Source organism: Lissotriton helveticus, chromosome 3_1 (assembly GCF_964261635.1).
Source record: "Lissotriton helveticus chromosome 3_1, aLisHel1.1, whole genome shotgun sequence".
NCBI classification, from domain to species: domain Eukaryota; kingdom Metazoa; phylum Chordata; class Amphibia; order Caudata; family Salamandridae; genus Lissotriton; species Lissotriton helveticus.
The window spans coordinates 589,308,283-589,327,373 of NC_136061.1; the positions used below are offsets into that span (position 1 = coordinate 589,308,283).

The 19,091-nt window shown below is 43.3% G+C and overlaps 1 protein-coding gene across 1 annotated transcript in view; it reads left to right on the forward strand.

Moving 5' to 3' along the window:
* The window catches only part of UNC80 (unc-80 subunit of NALCN channel complex), a 2,761,828-nt gene that overhangs the window by 2,289,927 nt on the left and 452,810 nt on the right, over window positions 1-19,091 (forward strand). The window contains exons 53-56 of the mRNA XM_078680564.1: window positions 264-387; window positions 1,084-1,290; window positions 3,218-3,402; window positions 16,819-16,984. Coding sequence (XP_078536690.1) covers window positions 264-387; window positions 1,084-1,290; window positions 3,218-3,402; window positions 16,819-16,984 — 682 coding nt within the window. The remainder of the gene's footprint in view (window positions 1-263; window positions 388-1,083; window positions 1,291-3,217; window positions 3,403-16,818; window positions 16,985-19,091) is intronic.

Sequence of the window (19,091 nt, forward strand, 5' to 3'; positions counted from 1 at the left end):
TTGCCCTTGTTCGCTGTGTGGAAAACAATATTCAGATGTTCATTGATTGTTGAGTCAATGCTTGGTGCCTTATCTTCATAGAATATGAAATATACTACTTTATCTGCAGATTAACATAGATATATGTTATGGATGTCAGATTAAAAGTGACATAATAACTACTTTATATTGTAATGTTTTATTTGTGCATTGACTCCTCTAAGTGGTTTATCAGCAGCTATTATGACCCAAATAATTACTCGTCCTTTTTTACTATTACACAGGCCTTAAAAGAAGACTTCCCTTTAAGTCATGTGATATCACCTTTCACCAATCAAGAGAGAAGGGAAGGAATGCTTTTGAACCTGTTGATTCCATTTGTGCTCACAGTAGGATCTGGAAGTAAAGGTCTGATTTAGTACTAAAAAGAGAAGAGTAAACAAAATGTTTAAATCATTTACATGCTATATTAGAATTACCTCATACTACTACAGTTAAATCATAGTTGAGAAAATTGTGAGAGCTACTTAATCATTACTGAGACCAATGTTTGAATGTCAATTTCTTGCTACTTGCATAAATGTCAATGTTGGTGAAATGTTCGCTAGAATCCGATCTACACTTAAAAACACTCTTAGAGTAATTTGCAGAAAAGGTGCCAACATTTTAAATCTTTAGACCTTCTGCGTTAAAGAAGTTTTTTTGTTGTGTTATATTTTATATTTTTGGCTGGATGATTTGTTGTTGAAGAGGAAGGGAGGGGCTGTTGAATTGCAGCATTTACTAATTGAGGCCCAATTAATTCTGTGGCTGTTGATTTCTAGACCCTTTAAAATGGTGGTAAGATGATATGACACCAGGTATAAAATATTTGATTGATAAAATAGTGTTTACTTCTGTATTAAAAACCAATTGCCTCTAGTATTTGTTGCAGTCAAGAAGTGATAGATAAGCAAACATTTTGAAAATGGATCTTTGAGATAAAGAAGCAAAGATTGACGTCTGAAAAGAATGAGTTTGTTAGAAGCTTTGGTTATTTTTTTTACTGCCTGTGTGTATGTTTTTCTTTATTTGTTTATGTGTGTCTTTTTTCACGAATCTTAGACAGCCCCTGGCTTGAGCAGCCCGAGGTCTTTCTCCTCCTGCAGACCGTGATAAACATTCTGTTGCCCCCTCGCATCATCAGCACTTCCCGCAGTAAGAACTTCATGCTGGAGAGCTCGCCAGCACACTGCTCCACGCCTGGTGATACTGGGAAGGACCTGCGCAGGGAAGGGCTAGCCGAGTCCACCAGTCAGGCTGCCTACCTGGGTGAGAAAGAGAGCTTTGGAAAATTTAAGAAAAAGAACCAACAATATGTCTACCTGATTTTGAGAAAACGCATGTGCCCCCAATAGGAGCAAAAAATATTCCATCAATATGACACTGTGACATATATACATACACATTGCCTTAAACCTCTGACTAGTGATATCTGGTAAAACATAACGTTGTAGTATGTGAATAAAGTAAGGCTATTCAATTAAAGAAAATTCATTCTGACAGATTGCCAATCCAGTTTGCGGGATTATAATACAAGAATAATTCTCTGTGCCTCTTCAGGTTCATTCAGTGAAAGGAAACAAAAAGGCCATAACACTGCGTGCCTCTTCCGTCTTTGCTTGTTTTTTGCGTCATTCTGGTATCAATCGTTTGTGGAAATGAGCACAAAAACCCCCACTAATAGCTAAAAGAGTTCTAGATAGAGGAATGGAAGAACATACACAAGTGATCAATTTACACTTAATCACGGAATGCCATGATAAGGTGGAGTTCTTTGTTACTTTTTTGCCCTGTCAGGATTTAGGCCATTGTACCTTGACAGGAGATCGCACTAGAAATGTGTCAAAGTCATCTGAGAGCACTCTCCAGTTTATACACTCGAATTTTTACTTTTACGATGAGGTTTCCCACTCACTAAGCTGTAATTGATTGCAATGTGGTCATTCACGTCGTAGTGGTGTGCTATGAACCCCCTTCAGGTAAGACCTGAGGGGGTTCATGCATTGTGTTTTCTGTGACTAGGCTTGGCTTACTTTGGACTTAATGCTACATTTTCAGAAATATTTCACAGGTGTGCATCAAACAACGTTATGAATCCTTATTGTTTGTTCATATAGCTTTGCACTCCTGTTTTTTTAAAGGAGCATTCATTGAAATAGAGCATGTCTATTATACTGACAAGTATTAAGGAAATAAAAGTTTGGATTTGAGATGGGAAAATGGGAGAATACATAAACAGAAAGTGAGTTTTAGTTGCAAAATACTGAATTACTCACATGAAAGAGACACTAAAAACAAATAAGCTTGTTTTTTCACATAATGTCTGCTATAAAAGCTCACTTCTCTATTAATAAGGGAATAATATATATAAAGCTATGGTACTCATTTGATCAACCTCAGAGGGATGAATAGCTGAGTCCATGGAATGGGCATTGAAATCATCACCCGCTTACAGGTTTTTGCAGCAGATGCTTTAATTCACTGAGGTAGTCTACCCCACATGCAGGGTCACTGGAATTATGTGATTCTGTGGTTGCATTTTTTCCGCATAATTATTGATTGGCCAAATTTGCCACATAATCCATCATCTGCAGATTTTAACAAATTAATTTTGTTTCTAGCTCAACTGGATCAACAGTTACTAAAAATGTGGCAAAACATCTCATTGCACAGTGTAAAGCCCTTCGTAAAGGTTGACTGGTCATTTTTCAATTGCATGTTGCCGTATGTGGTTGTTAAACTGGTACTAATAAGATACAGACTTTACCCAGCCAGTGTTAGCATGCATAACATTGAACACATAATGAAGCAATACCAGCGTAGCACAGAATGTGCTGCATTATACCACATATTTTGCCTTTTCTTGCCACACAATTTAGCCAACGTTACCGCATAACCTGTCAAATAGTTCCCGTGGCCCTGCCTAAATGATGAATTGTGCAGCATGTTGACATTGCCATAATTTGGCAGATAAGCGGGGCCACTAGAGTGATCAGGATTCGGTCTACAGTTAAGCAATCTTCATTTATCAAACAGAATGATTATTAAAAATAATTGAACTATAAATTGGAAACACTGCTGCACTGATATTAGGACATATAAACATTTAAATTGGCTTTCCAAAGGCAAACAATCTCTAATTTCCCTTTTGTCCTGTACTTTTGTTTTAATTGTGTATGTCTCCTTTGTCCTCTAGCCCTCAAGGTGATCCTGGTGTGCTTCGAGCGGCAGCTGGGTAGTCAGTGGTACAGGCTAAGTCTGCAAGTAAAGGAGATGGCTGTGCGCAAGGTGGGGGGTCTGGCCTTATGGGACTTTGTTGACTTCATTGTTCGCACCCGGATCCCGATATTTGTCCTGCTGCGACCCTTCATCCAGTGTAAGGTGAGACTTCATAATATTGTTGTCATCATGCATATATGAACCATATGTCTAGTACCAGTAATTCTCATAAAAAATTTCCCCTTCATTTATTGTTATGTAAGGTCACTACCACATTTAGGGGTAGCACTAGATTGCCCTGTGCATCTAGAACAAGAACTGCACTTCTCTTCCAGGGGATCCTCATCAATAGTCATAAGCATTGAATAGTCCCGCCTACATGAGGGGATCCCGGAGCACATATAATAAATGTTATATGTGTGTAAAAAATAATGTACGTCGTACTTTTAACGTATGTAGTGCATAGTACTGCAGCCTATAATAGAGGGTAACAATGTCCAGATTACATTGAGTTTTCATTTTAAATCACCCAACAATTACCAAGATATTTCTGTCATAAGCAGAAAAAAGATATTAGGTAAGAATATATAGCTGAGTTGGTCACATTATTGACAAAAGCAGGAGCAGGTCAATATAATATCTCAAATTGTCAGCCCACGACAATACCTAAATTTTAACATGTAAATGAAGATCTGTAACCAAGATATTCAAAAAACGTATATTAATTTATTTGATAATTGATTTTTCTTTCATTTTTGACATTTTATATGAATGTTTTCATGATTCGTAATATTATCACATATGAATTTTCATTATGGACAATTTATATACAGAATAGCGTTTGTAGAGAACAGTACAACCAAAACTTAGACAATTGGATGGAGGCAAAGCGGTAGATAAGACTACGCGCGTTTCGGCGTTATCGCCTTCATCAGGTCACCGTCTTAATGCACAGAAAACTGATTTAGAGATGAATTTATCTGTAATATGCTAGTAGACAAGTAATACAAACATCCAGAGTAAGTGACAGGCTGCCACAGTGCTGATGACAACTCTGAGCAGTATGAAATGACTTCAGGGCGGTGAATGCCGTTAATGATTGGTAACAAGAACCATATGCAGGATGGACTGATGGTCGATGACAGTACAACCTAAAGGAGTGGCGGGGGGAAGATAGGTGATAGTGACCTAAATGCGGGAAGTCTGCATGGCAACTACGGAGTCCAGCATCTACGGAGTCGTGGGTCATTTAAAAAGGAAAATGAAATGGAAAATGAAACATTCTTCGTCCATAGGCTGAATTCAAAACATAAAAGAGAAGAACTGGCACCATGCCTTTACGACCTTACAGGACCCCTTGTATCCCATCATGCCTCACAGGTGACAGTTTGGTCAGTTCTGTTTTTCAGGCTCCTACTGTTAGGATCCTGGAGCACAGAGCTCTGCTATTGTTTGACATTTTGAAAGAATACAGAGTACAGTTTTTCAATCATGCCTTCACTCTTTGTGAAGTGGCCCTCCTGGATCCTGGTCAACGCCCTCCCAAAAAATGTAACCGTCTTTTTTCTGTTTCATCCACAGGTAGGGATCATGCTCTCTCCCAACTTATATGCTCACGATGTGCCCATCCAGGCCTCTGTCACGAACACAATGGAAACACATGATTGTCCATAGCAGTTTCCTTTAATAAAAAACCCAATGCATTTCGAGCGCTGCACGCTCTTCTTCAAGGGTAGCTGTAAATGTTAAAAAATATAATCTGAAAGTAACATGTTAATTGTTATATTCCTTACCTTAGAATATCCCCAGGTGTCAGACTGGATCCGGAAAGTTTTCGTCAGCAGTACCCCTGGGATGACGTTGTCGGAGTACTTAGACGCCACCCTTGCACGCTAATGTCAGTTCTTCCTTTTTCTGCACCAGCAAGCGCAGATCCGGGAAGAGCTAGTACCCTTAGTCACTTTTTGACTAACTATTTGGTCTTTTTGACTATCTCTTTTCGAATCGACTTTGATTCCTGGTGCCGGTAGGGATACCCGGTTTCAAGCCGTGTGACGTCTGTCACTGACTGATGTCGGTTACTGACCCCCATCGCCGGTGTCTCTACTGGGGCCGACCACCATGACAAGTTGTTCCCCGACTGCCGGGCCTTGACGTCGAAGGCTAGGCGGGAGTCGTCCCGCAAGCTCCTCGAGATCCGGCAGTCGGCTCAGCGCTGCTTGAGGTCCTGGTCAAGGAGGAAGTTGAGGGGCCGGTCACAGAGCCGGAGCCCGCACCGTTCGCCGGGCTCCAAGTCCTCGCATTCAGCTAAGTCGAGGCACTCTAAAAAGAAGTCGAAGTAGCGGCATCGCGCGACTCGGCTGAGGGTTCGGGTGGCACCGCCCACGCGGCTCCGCCGGCGCCGCAGGCATCGCATCCGGTCCCATAACCTCCGCTTTCTGGACTGCATGTGACGCCGGAGGAGATTTGTGATTTCCTCGTGGCCATAAGAATTCACTTCCCTCCGTCAAGGCCTGCTGGCGCGTCTTCGGGCCCCGCAGACTGGACTAGGGGCCCTAGCGAGCCGGCGGCTTTGGCGCCGGCGCCGTCGTCGACTTCGTTCCCGACGCCGCAGGGCCCCCAGGGATCCAGGCCTGGATCCTGGTCATCGCCAATTGACCTCACGACTCCTCTGCTGGCGCTGACCTCGATGGTGTCGCTCCCGGCACCGTCCTTGGATGACGCAGCCCTCGGTTTCAGCCCCGGTCCAGGTCCGGCGTCAGAGCGGTTCCGGTGGGTGAGCAATTCACCTATGACCCGGCTCCGTCATTTCTGCCTGTTTATCAGGACACAGATGAAGGGGAAGACTGGGAGGGGTCTGAGGGCCTTCTGGCACAACAGTGCCAGTTAAGTCAGGACTGGGCAGATGAGCTGAGCTGAGGGTGGCCAGTGGTCTTGACACATCGCCTGACACTGCATTCATCTCTCCTCCCAACCTGGCTACGGAGGAGGGTGCTCCATATGGTGTGGTGTTGCGCAGGGCAGCCCAGGCCTTGGCTCTTGAGCTCCCTGCTGCGGCCTTGAGGACTAATCTCCTCACCGAGGTGCTTAATCCACCAGTAAGCTCTTCGGAGCCTCTGCTGCCTTTCAATGAGGCCCTCACGGACGTTCTGATGGGCACTTGGTCCAAGCCCTCCACAGTGCCCACTGTGGATCGGAACGGGACCCAACGCCACCGCCCGTCTCCGGGCAACCCCTGCTTTCTGTCCGTATACCCCACCTCCGAGAGCCTGGTGATCCGGGCCTCTACGTCCCAGACTGGATTCCCGCATGCCCCTCCAGATCGGGAATACAAAAGGTTTGACCAGTTTGGGAAGAAACTGTTCTCCTCACTTAGTCTGGGGTTGCGGTCTATCAACACCGCATGCCTTTTGGGCCGTTACACCCACTCTTTTTTGGATACGGTTGCGGACGATCTGCCCCAGTGTCCGGAGGAGGCCCAAGCATGGCTCGCCCAAGCTCTTGCTGACGGGCGGGATGCAGCATGTTATTCTATCAGATGTGGACTTGACACCATGGACTCGCTGGGCAGAGCGATTTCCACAACGGTGGCGATCCGTCGCCACGCCTTTCTGAGGTCCGCCAATTTTTCAGGGGATGTCCAGTCCACGCTCATAGACATGCCCTTCGATGGCCATCGCCTTTTGGCGACAAAGCAGACAGTGTGCTTGAGCGTTTCAAGGACTCCAGGGCTACAGCCAAGTGCTTGGGCCTGTTGGGCCAACACCAGCAGACTTCTGCTTTTCGCCCCTTTCGTGGCAAAGGAGGGGGCGCCCCCACACGTTGGTCCAGCCACAGGCCGCAGAACCAACCTCAACGCAGATGTGGTAACTGCCGTGGCGGTCCAGGGGGACAGAGGCCTGGTCAGTCCACGCCCACTCCCGCAGCATCTGCCTCAAAGCCTTCCTAGTCCAAGCATTCAGGCCCATTCAACGCCAGTGGGGGGCAGGGTTCGCCATCACCTCCTCCACTGGCGTACCATCACTTCGGACAGGTGGGTGCTGCAAATCGTCCGAAGGGGCTACTCCCTCCCCTTCGAGGCGACCCCTCCAGCCATGCCACCGCAGTACTACCGCATGTCAGGGGATCACTTGCAGCTTCTGCAGGAGGAAGTCACGGCCCTCTTGGCCAAGGGGGCCATCGAGCGTGTTCCTGGGCCAGAAGTAGGACGTGGTTGCTACTCCCACTACTTTCTGGTTCCCAAGAAGGGCAAAGGGGCCTGCGTCCTATCTTGGACCTCCGGAGCATCAACGGCTCCCTCTGCAAGGAGAAGTTCAAGATGCTGACTTTAGCCCCTATCTTGGACCTCCAGAGAGTCAACGGCTTCCTCCGTAAGGAGAAGTTCAAGATGCTGACTTTAGCTCAGGTCCTGGCTGCCCTAGAAGCATTAGACTGGATGGTAGCGTTGGACTTGCAGGATGCATATTTCCACATCCCCGTCCTGCCGGCCCACTGACGCTACCTGCGGTTCACGGTAGGCCCTGAGCACTTTCAGTGTTGCTTGCTCCCCTTCGGCCTCACCAGTGCCCCTCGGGTGGTCACGAAATTGATGGCGGTGGTCGCAGCTCATCTGCGCAGATCAGGTATTCCAGTCTTCCCATATCTCGACGACTGGTTGTTGAAGGCGGGCTCGCCCCAGACAGTCGTTTCCCACCTCCAGACTATGGCTTATCTCCTGCACTCGCTGGGGTTCTCCATCAACGTGCCAAAGTCACACCTGTCCCCCTCTCAGAAGTTCCTCTTCATCGGATTTATCCTCCCGAGCAGCGAGTTTGGGATATTCAGGCTCTGATTCCAACCTTTCAGCCTTCATGCCGAGTTTCGGTCAGGCTGAAGCTGCGGATCCTGGGGCTGATGGCCTACTGCATCCTGCTGGTACATCACGCCAGGTGGCGGAAGCGGGCTCTGCAGTGGGACCTAAAGTTCCAGTTGGCACACAATCAGGGCAACCTGTCCGACCACGTCCTGATTTCGCAGGGCACTGCAAGACAGTTGCAGTGGCGCTCACGGACCGCGATTGGGTCAGTGGCACACCCCTCACCCTACGCCAACTGGAGCACACAGTGGTGACAGATGTGTCACTCCTGGGACGGGGGGCCACATAGGCGTGGCGGAGATCAGAGGCCTCTGGTCTCCGGCGGAGTCCCGGCTCCATATCAATCTTTTGGAGCTCCTGGCGATCCAACTTGCACTGAAGGCATTCCTTCCCTCTGTCCAGGGAAGTGTGGTGCAGGTGTTCATGGACAACACCACCGCCATGTGGTACTGCAACAAACAGGGCGGGTGGGGTCGTGAACCCTTTCTCAGGAGGCTCTGCGCCTCTGGACATGGCTGGAACACCAGGGCGTCACCCTGGTGGTTCAACACCTGGCAGGTTCCGTGAACGCTGGGCGGACAAACTCAGCCGCCGTTGCATGATGGATCACAAATGGTGTCTGAACTCAAACGTGGTGCAAGTCTCTTTCAGCAGTGGGGAGAGCCTTGGTTAGATCTATTCGCCACCGAAGAGAACGCGCAATGTCATCAGTCTTGCACGTTGGAATTTCCAAGGCGGCACTTTCTCGGCGACGCTTTTCGTCGCGAGTGAAGCTGCGGTCTGTTGTACGCCTTTCCGCCAATACCACTTCTGCCCAGAGTCCTGAAGACGATCCGACTCAACTGGGCCCAAGTCATCCTTGTCACTCTGGACTGGGCACGAAAATACTGGTATCCCGAGCTACTCAGTATGTCAGTCGATCCCCCGATTCGTCTGCCTCTTCAGGAGGACCTTCTGTCGCACAACAGGGGACGGTCCTCCACCCGAACCTGTCCAGTCTCCACCTACATGCGTGGAGATTAAGCGGCGACAGTTGAGGCCATTTGACTTACCTTCTGAAGTCTGTGATGTGATTCTGGCAGCCAGGTGTTCCTCCACAAAAACGGTATACGCCTGCAGGTGGAACAAATTGATGGCATGGTGCACAGCAAAGATTGTGGATCCACTTTCTGCCCCTCTTTCAGAGGTTCTCCTCTTCCTTCTTTCTCTTGCCCAGCAGGGCTCTGCTCTGGGCACTATCAAAGGCTATCTGTCGACCATTTCAGCCTTCATAAGGTTTCCTGATCAGCCTTCTCTTTTCGAGTCCCCTGTTGTGGATCTATGACAGAATATCGACAGACAAAATATCGAACTACAGAAACATCGACGCTGGAATATCGAAGGCAAGTATATCGACATCCTATCTACAACATGGTAAGTACAAAAATATCGAAACAAAAATATCGATGTTAAAAATATCGTAATTAAAAATATATTTTTATATCTGTTAAAATATAATGTGTAAAATAAAGTAAATAATGCTTATAAATAAAATAAACATTGTTAAAAATATTTAGTAATGTTTTAAATTAATAAATATTAGATATATAATAATATAACATTAATTAAATACATATGTAAAATATATATTATATATTTACTTAATTATACATTTTAATAATTACTTTAAATACTTATAAATTATTTAAAAATACTATAAATTACAAATAGATCTCCACACATAAAATAATTACATAAAAAAGTAAATAATTATTTTTAATAAATTAAAAAAATTAAATATACTTTCAATATTTTTAAAATTAATAACATAATACATTATCTAAATTCATTCTAAATATTAAATAAAACTATTATTTAAAGACCAAAAAAAACTACAGTATTAAAAACATTGGATAGCGTAAAACGTAAAATTACTATTCCCACTCCAGAAAATGCAAAATTAGGGAAAACATTGTATAATATAGAGATAAAAATTACTATTACCACTCCAGAGAGTGAAACAGTAAAGAAAACATTGGATAGCGTAGGAGTAAAAATTACTATTCCAACTCCAGAGAGTGAAACAGTAGGGAAAGTGCTGGATAGCGTAGGGATAAAAATTACTATTCCAACTCCAGGGAGTGAAACAGTAGGGAAAGCGCTGGATCCCGTAGGGGTAAAAATTACTATTCCAACTCCAGAGAGTGAAACAGTAGGGAAAGCGCTGGATAGCGTAGGAGTAAAAATTACTATTCCCACTCCATAGAGTGCAACAGTAGGGAAAGCGTTGGATAGCGTAGGGGTAAAAATTACTATTCCAACTCCAGTGAGTGCAACAGTAGGGAAGGCGTTGGATAGCATAGGGGTAAAAATTACTATTCCAACTCCAGAGAGTGAAATAGTAGGGAAAGCGCTGGATAGCGCAGGGGTAACAATTACTATTCCAACTCCAGAGAGTGAAACAGTAGGGAAAGCGTTGGATAGCGTAGAGGTACAAATTACTATTCAAGCTCCAGAGAGTGAAACAATAGGGAAAGCGCTGGATAGCGTAGGGGTAAAAATTACTATTCCAACTCCAGAGAGTGCAATTGTAGGGAAAGCGTTGGATAGCGGGTGGGTGAAAATTACTATTCCCACTCCAGAGAGTGCAACAGTAGGGAAAGCATTGGTTAGCGTAGGGGTAAAATTTACTATTCCAACTCCAGAGAGTGCAACAGTAGGTAAAGCGTTGGATTGCGTAGGGGTGAAAATTACTATTCCCACTCCAGAGAGTGCAACAGTAGGGAAAGCGTTGGATAGCGTAGGGGTAAAAATTACTATTCCAACTCCAGAGAGTGAAACAGTAGGGAAAGCGCTGGATAGCGTAGGGGTAAAAATTACTATTCCCACTCCAATGAGTGCAACAGTAGGGAAAGCGTTGGATAGCGTAGGGGTAAAAATTACTATTCCAACTCCAGTGAGTGCAACAGTAGGGAAGGCGTTGGATAGCATAGGGGTAAAAATTACTATTCCAACTCCAGAGAGTGAAATAGTAGGGAAAGCGCTGGATAGCGCAGGGGTAACAATTACTATTCCAACTCCAGAGAGTGAAACAGTAGGGAAAGCGTTGGATAGCGTAGAGGTACAAATTACTATTCAAGCTCCAGAGAGTGAAACAATAGGGAAAGCGCTGGATAGCGTAGGGGTAAAAATTACTATTCCAACTCCAGAGAGTGCAATTGTAGGGAAAGCGTTGGATAGCGGGTGGGTGAAAATTACTATTCCCACTCCAGAGAGTGCAACAGTAGGGAAAGCATTGGTTAGCGTAGGGGTAAAATTTACTATTCCAACTCCAGAGAGTGCAACAGTAGGTAAAGCGTTGGATTGCGTAGGGGTGAAAATTACTATTCCCACTCCAGAGAGTGCAACAGTAGGGAAAGCGTTGGATAGCGTAGGGGTAAAAATTACTATTCCAACTCCAGAGAGTGAAACAGTAGGGAAAGCGCTGGATAGCGTAGGGGTAAAAATTACTATTCCCACTCCAATGAGTGCAACAGTAGGGAAAGCGTTGGATAGCGTAGGGGTAAAAATTACTATTCCAACTCCAGAGAGTGCAACAGTAGGGAAAGCGTTGGATACCATAAAAATTAAATAAAACATACTTAGAAATAATTTTTATATTTAAATTAATTAATGTTTTAATTTTTAAATAACTAAACATCATTTAAAAATACCCATTAATATAAAAAAATATAGATTTGAATAAATAATTAACAATAAATTAACAATAAATATCAATTAATAAATAATAGTTACTAAATAATAAATATTAAGCAATAAAATACTGTAAAAAATATATATATTATTAATAATTGATTAGCAATTAAAAAACATTAAACAATAAAATTATTTCTATACCAAAAAAGACTTTTTATAACACATTAATTACCAATTATTTACAAATAGTTTCCAATAAAAAAAATTTAATTACCAATTACAAAAATGAATTACACATTAAATACATTAATTACCAATTACACACATTAACTACCAATTACAAACATTACCTACCAATTACAAACATTAATTACCAATTAAATATATTAATTACCAATTACAAATATTAAGTACCAATTAAAACAATTAATTACCAATTAAAATTATTAATTGCCAATTAATAATTAATTAAAAATACATGAATTATCAATACCAATAAATAAAAATAATTCATTACTTAATTACAAATAAAATACTTCCCACCCAATCAGAATAAGAGGTAAAATGTACTTTTATGGTTGTAACAGACCAAATTAAGTTTTGTTTGACTGACTGACTGTCTTAAAAATAACATTATAAATATATGAAAATAGTTCACATATAACTTAAGACAAGTTAAATACTTAACAAAAAACATATAACACATACATATTAAATACATACTAAAATACATAACAATAGTACAAATATCATTATAAATATATGAAAATAGTTCACATATAACTTAAGACAAGTTAAATACTTAACAAAAAACATATAACACATACATATTAAATACATACTAAAATACATAACAATAGTACAAATATCGATATTAGTAACATCGAAATTACTAACATCAATATATTTGATATCGATATTACTGACTTCGATATTACTTACCTCGATATAAAAAAATCGATATTACTTACCTTAGTGTCGATATTCTGTCCAACGATATTCTTGAGATCGATATTCTTTACCTTCGATATTTCTCACTCAATATTTGTGTAGGTCGATATTTACAACTCGATATTTTGACTGTGTACCCCCTGTTGTAAATAGATTCTTTAAAGGCATCACACACATGTTCCCTCCTGTTCCTTTCGTGATGCCTCAGTGGGACTTGAACTTGGTACTTACTTTTCTGACGTGCGCACCCTTTGAGCCACTTCATAATTGTCCTCTTCATCTTCTGACTCTTAAAACTGCTTTCCTGGTTGCCATCACCTCTGCCAGAAGAGTGAGTGAGCTCCAGGCTCTGTCTTCTAAGCCTCCTTTCCTCTCTGTCCATCCGGACAAAGTTGTTCTGAGGACTCGTCCTTCTTTCCTGCCCAAGGTGGTTACGGCCTTTCACATCGGGCAGTCCATTACCTTGCCCACCTTCTTTCCGAAAGAGGAAGAGAGGCTCCACCATCTGGGCCAAAAACGTGCACTCTCTTTTTATCTAGACCGCACACGCCAGTTCCGGGTGGACAAATCGCTCTTTGTTGGTTACGTGGGCGCTAAGAAGGGACGTGCGTTGCACAAGCGGGCCATCTCTCGGTGGGTTGTTTTGTGCATCAAGGTCTGTTATTCCTTGGTGAAAAAGGAGCCTCCTGTGGGACTGCGAGATCATTCCACTCGGGCCACAGCGGCTACTACTGCCCTGGGTCGGGGAGCCCTTGCAGGACATCTGCCAGGCAGCTACGTGGGCCTCACTGCACACGTTTGCTAAGCACTACTGCCTGGACAGCCAAGTCCAGAGAGATGGCTTTTTCGCCCGTTGCGTTCTCCAGGACTTCCTGGTGTGATCTTGGTTTGCAGACCCACCACCGGGGTTGGTATTGCTGGGGTATCTATTCTAAGGTAAGGAATCTAACACTAATGTGTTTCTTTCAGATGCACAAGTTACTTACCTTTGGTAACAATATATCTGTAAGAAACATTATTTAGTGTTAGATTCCTTACCGCCCTACCCATCCTCCCCGTTCTGTGAACCGATATCTAGTGTTAAGAAATCACCCTTTGAGGGCCCTAGTTTCATGGCACCAGTGTCGGTTTCTTGCATGGCTCTGCGTTCCTGGCGCGGAAAGCTATGTACAGAACTGATGGCAGCACGCGAGGGCGGCGTCTAAGTACTCCGACAACGTCATCCCGGCGATCACGATGACGGACGCGGAGCCGCAGACAACGCCTACCGACGCGCAGGGGTACTGCTGACGAAAACTTTCCGGATCCAGTCTGACGCCTGGGGATATTCAAGGTAAGGAATCTAACACTAACTAATGTTTTTTACAGATATTTTGTTACCGAAGGTAAGTAACTTGTGCTTCATTACTATATCGGTGTTGATGGAAAAATTAAGGAGTGCATCCCGCAATTAATTGATGCTGCTACAAAAATAGGCCATAGAGGAAGTCCCTCGTCCCCAAATGGGGTTAGAAATTTACTCTCGCTATTTCCTGGTGAGGAAAAAAAGGTCAGAAACAAGAATTCAGACCCATTCTGGACTTGAGCGTACTGAACAAATTTAAACACAAGGAAAAGTTCAGGATGCTAGTTCTTCACCAGATCTACCCACAGCTTCCTCGGGGGGACTGGATGTGCTTTATAGATCTCAAGGATGCATATTTCCACATCCCAATTACCACAAACAAACTGAAATTCCTGCATTTCAAAGTGTTTTCAAAACACTATCAGTACAAAGTGAAACAGTTCGGCCTGAAATTGGCTCTTTGAACATTCTCAAAATGTATGGCCTTGGTCACAGCATTCTTAAGGAGAAAGAAAATATTAGTCTACCCTTACTTAGACAATTAGCTTACAAAGAGTTCCTCATTGTTATGAGCAAAAGAGCATTACTAAATTGTTTCAAGACCTCAAAATATAGGTCTTCAGATTAATAAAAAAAAATCTATACAATATCTAGTTATATTGGTAGTCAGAGAGGAACAGAACAAGACAATGGGTGAGGGTCCAATGTGCCTGTGGAAGTTGTGGGGAAGTCAAGGGCACTGGATAAACTGGAAGTGCTGCTGAAAAAATAGAGCAAACTGATCTCCGAGGTAACAAAGTAGAAGATAAAACATCTTCTGAAATTACTTCCAGAGAGAAGGAGTAACTTCTTTAATACCCTCAATTGGAGGTGTAAGGTACTCTCCTCCTCTTCAAATTGCAGAGCCACACTAAAGACAGTGGTAATGGTCAACTGAGAGTGAGCATCAATTGGCTTGTGGGCCTCAGCATCAAAGGTGGTGGTGAATGGCCTGTGAGCTTTGACGCAAAAGGTAAAGTTGACTTCCAAGGAGGTCTGGACAGAGTGTGACCTTTAAGTGTCAACAACGATGGAGGTCTCAGAGATGAATGTCTAGAGTTCTTCAACCTTAGATGGCATATCAATTTTGATTTCCTCTGCAGTGTACCTGTCGACGACAAGCAAGTGAGAACTGTACTCTTCTGTGATGTCAGGATTGCTGCCTCTTCTTCTGATGGTACATTTCTCTGGATGTACCCTCCAGGATGTCCTTACAGAGAGTGTAAGGCACTGTGATAGAAGGAACACCTTCTCCTTCCTCCGGGAAGTACCCTCTTGGGGTCTCTCCTACAGGATGTGCAGCCTGATCCTTTGTGTGTCCTTCAGACATATCTTTGACATCAACTGGCAGTATTGTTCAATTACCTGTGTAACAAAATAGAACCCAAGCATGAGCTAACCCCTCCATAGAAAATGAGGCGTAAACAATGTATGGTAGTGGTGCAGGAGCAGAGTTAGACACAAAGACAGGTTGCCAGGTCTGATCCTGATATGCAAAGTTTCTTTTTCAGGCCTAAGTGTACAGTAAGGCACTTGAGGGTAAGCTTTATATGATTTGCCATATTTTGATAGTCTAATCTAACAATGCTGTTGAACAACTGGTTATAATGCAGATTCAGACTAATCGGGGGCGATATGTGATTAAATATGCTTGAGACTTATCAGACCTTGTAGTGCAAGTACTGATTCGCCACCTGCAGATGAGAGTTCCTCTTACAGGATAGTAGCAGAAACCTACATAGTAAGGAATGGAGCGCATACCTTACATGGGAATTCTTGATGTGCACGATCTACAAGATCGTGAACATAAGCGAGGATTATATAAACCAATTTCACATTATATTCCAAGATTACATGATTTACTCAAAATCACACAGTGTTAAGCCAAGTCCCAAGCCTGGGATTCAACCTGGGTCCCTAGGTTCCAAAGTTGGCAGCTCTAGCCACTAAGCCATATCTCCTCCCTGATAATCTTATTTCAAACCAAACACTCCCACCTATGATAGCATAACTCAGTAGGAGAGGAGTGAAAGGCACCTGTCAGTTTTAATTTTCTCTGAAAATGTGTAATTTCTTTTTGAATCTTAGGAAGTCTACCTGGTGTAACCCCAATAATCTGGGGTGTAGCATGAGGTAGCTGTTACATTATTTTGCTAACCATTAACGATAAGTCCAACATTTTCTTAAAAGTTTGCCTCATAAGCAAAATGAGAAAAACGGATGTATGACGTTACAACGCATGCTTTTACCACGCATGCTGTTACAACGCAGTTTTTACAACGCAAACCTTTACAACACATAGCGCTTTGGGGTGCTGGATAGTGAATAGTTTAATGTACTATTCCAACTCCAGTCCCCGTGGACACTAGGGAAGGTGTTGGATAGTAAATTAAATCTATTCCCTATCCTAGAGCGCCCCCAGCGCAATGCGTTGTAATGTTTTTCGTTGTAAAACCTGCGTTGTAAAAGCACTGCGTTATAAAAGTTTCGTTGTAAAGGATGTTTCCCGAGAAAAACACCAGCATGTTGATAAATATACATATTTTTTAATGTATTGCTCCATTTAATCATTCATCAATTCACAGGGCCTTGCTTACTTTGTTCCGCACCAGAAGTGACCACACACTAGCAAAGTGTACATTTTCAGACTTCGTACTTATTTTTGCAGACCCTGCATGTTTAGTTAAGGATGGTTGTTGTTTCATGTTTTCAGCTGCTTGCCCAACCAGCAGAGACCCAGGATGAACTGTCTGCCCGCCAGCACATCTCTGATCAGCTGGAGCGACGATTTATCCCACGCCCGCTCTGCAAGAGCTCTCTGATTGTAGAGTTCAACAGTGAACTGAAGATCCTGAAGGAAGCTGTGCACAGTGGCTCAGGTAAGGGGAGCTTATCCTTGCTGCAAGGCAGACGTAATACAATATATGACCCAAATAGGGCATATGAAGGCTACTCACTGTGATCCTCTGTTATTGACTGATGTCTAATTAGTTATCCAGACTTATTGGAAATTCTTGCTCCATAACATAACTGAATCATATGATTGACCATTATAGGTTTTGCTTTGTTACACTAGACATCTAAATCCTTGGGAAAGTTACAAAAAGACATCCTGCTTTAAAAATATATATGTAAATATCATCCACCACACTATGGGAAAAATCCCCCTTATTGTAATTTAGATTCTAGTAGTCCAACCTTCGTCCACTTTGGAACTGATTGGAATGTCTGGTACTAGAAGCAGGGTTGATAATGCACTTCACACGTTACAGTCACTTTTATGATTTGAATTGGGACTATTAGGCAAGCACATCATTTAGTGCACTTGTCTCCTTCTCCTGTTAATCTGTTAACAACTGTCTCCAATTAGTTCCAGCATGTTGTGCTGTGTCTGCAGGAGCATAGTAGGCAAAATAATTCCTACCAAGCCAATCGGTATCTTAATTTAGTAGGTGGTTATGTACCACACAGTTAGGGGTAGCACAGGGCCCCAGAAGATTTGCAGACTGAGGGGCATATTTACTACAATGGTTTCATAGGGCAGCAGAGCAAGTTACCTTGCTGAGCTGCCCTGCATGACAGGGAAAGGGCAGGAATGCTCTGTATTTATGAAATATGCGCATTCCTGTCATTTCCCCCTGCGCTGGCATCATTAAGGCAGCCTAGTGTCAAAGCAGGCACCCTTGCACTATGGAGAAAGTGTGCCTGCATTACAGGCAGGATTGTGTTTGTGCAGAAAAGGGCACTTTCCCGCACAAAGACAATCCATAGAGACGTTTTCCTCTTTCTATGTGAGCTGCACAGTGCAGCACACGTAGAAAGAGGGAAAATACAGAGAAATAAACATATTTCTCCTCATTACACCTAACCTGGGGAGGCATAAGATTTCGATTCATTCCCAGGTTTGCAAGTCCTTGGAAATCTGAGCGTGCTTCAAAAACCATGGGAGTTGCATGGAAACACCCACTGCAACACCAATGGAACGTCTCCCTTGTAAGGTAACACAGTGATTTGCGCTGCATTGCAGAACTCCATATTTGAGTAGCCATATGAAATATTCCGGATTTCTCTTGTATCTCCCATGTATAACTTTGCATTTTATAATAATTTTTAATGTAATGAATTGTTTTATCAATTTTGCTTGTATGATTTGTATTTACAAATCGAATAAAAGCTTTGAAATTGAAATTGAGTAGCCAATCAAAACCATGCAAATGGCTTTGCGTAGCTTCATAAATTTGATTGGGGCTCTGCGTCGTGCATGTACCACGTTGCGAAGTACAAGGCCCTCATAAATATGCCCCTGAATTTATAATAATTCCCTTAGTCCGGAGTATGAAAGACTAGGATGTGTTTGTAAGTTCAGATCACCCTCCAGTAGGATGCAGATGGGAAGAATAACAAAAAGGTTTGGCTTATGTTAGTTGAGGAGAGGGAGGCCTAGCAGCTTCAGACCGCAGCTGCTACCTTGGGCGTGCAGATTCCTCTTGGGTAGAGGATGTGGCCAAAGGAGGGATCCATGCATTTTCAGAAGGGACAGTGGGATGTAAACTAACCTCTGAAGCAATTGGACTCATGGCCTGGTGGTTGCTGGCTGCAGAGTAAAGGTTAGTCCTGCAGAACACAAGACGCATATTAGTCTGAGCTTCATCAAGAGAGTTAAATGTGAACACATACTTAGGGAGAGTTTACACAAATCTGTCACCGGAAAAGAGACCGTCAGTGGGATCCAGGGCAGGTTCAGGTGATAGATCCGCCAGCTTAGGTTGAAACAGGAGGAGACCAAGACACATCTTTCCCCAGTAATAGAGGCGAGTTCATCACCCAAGAATACTAGGGAATTTTGCACCCAACCACAATTGGCATTTAGGTTCATAGGCTCTTGCATCAAGTTCTATACGGTGCCGTGCCCTCTTCTGCAAGGCTGGCTATGCCCACTTCAGTTCGGGGAAGCCATTGTTCAGGTATTTACATAGCACTTTGCGG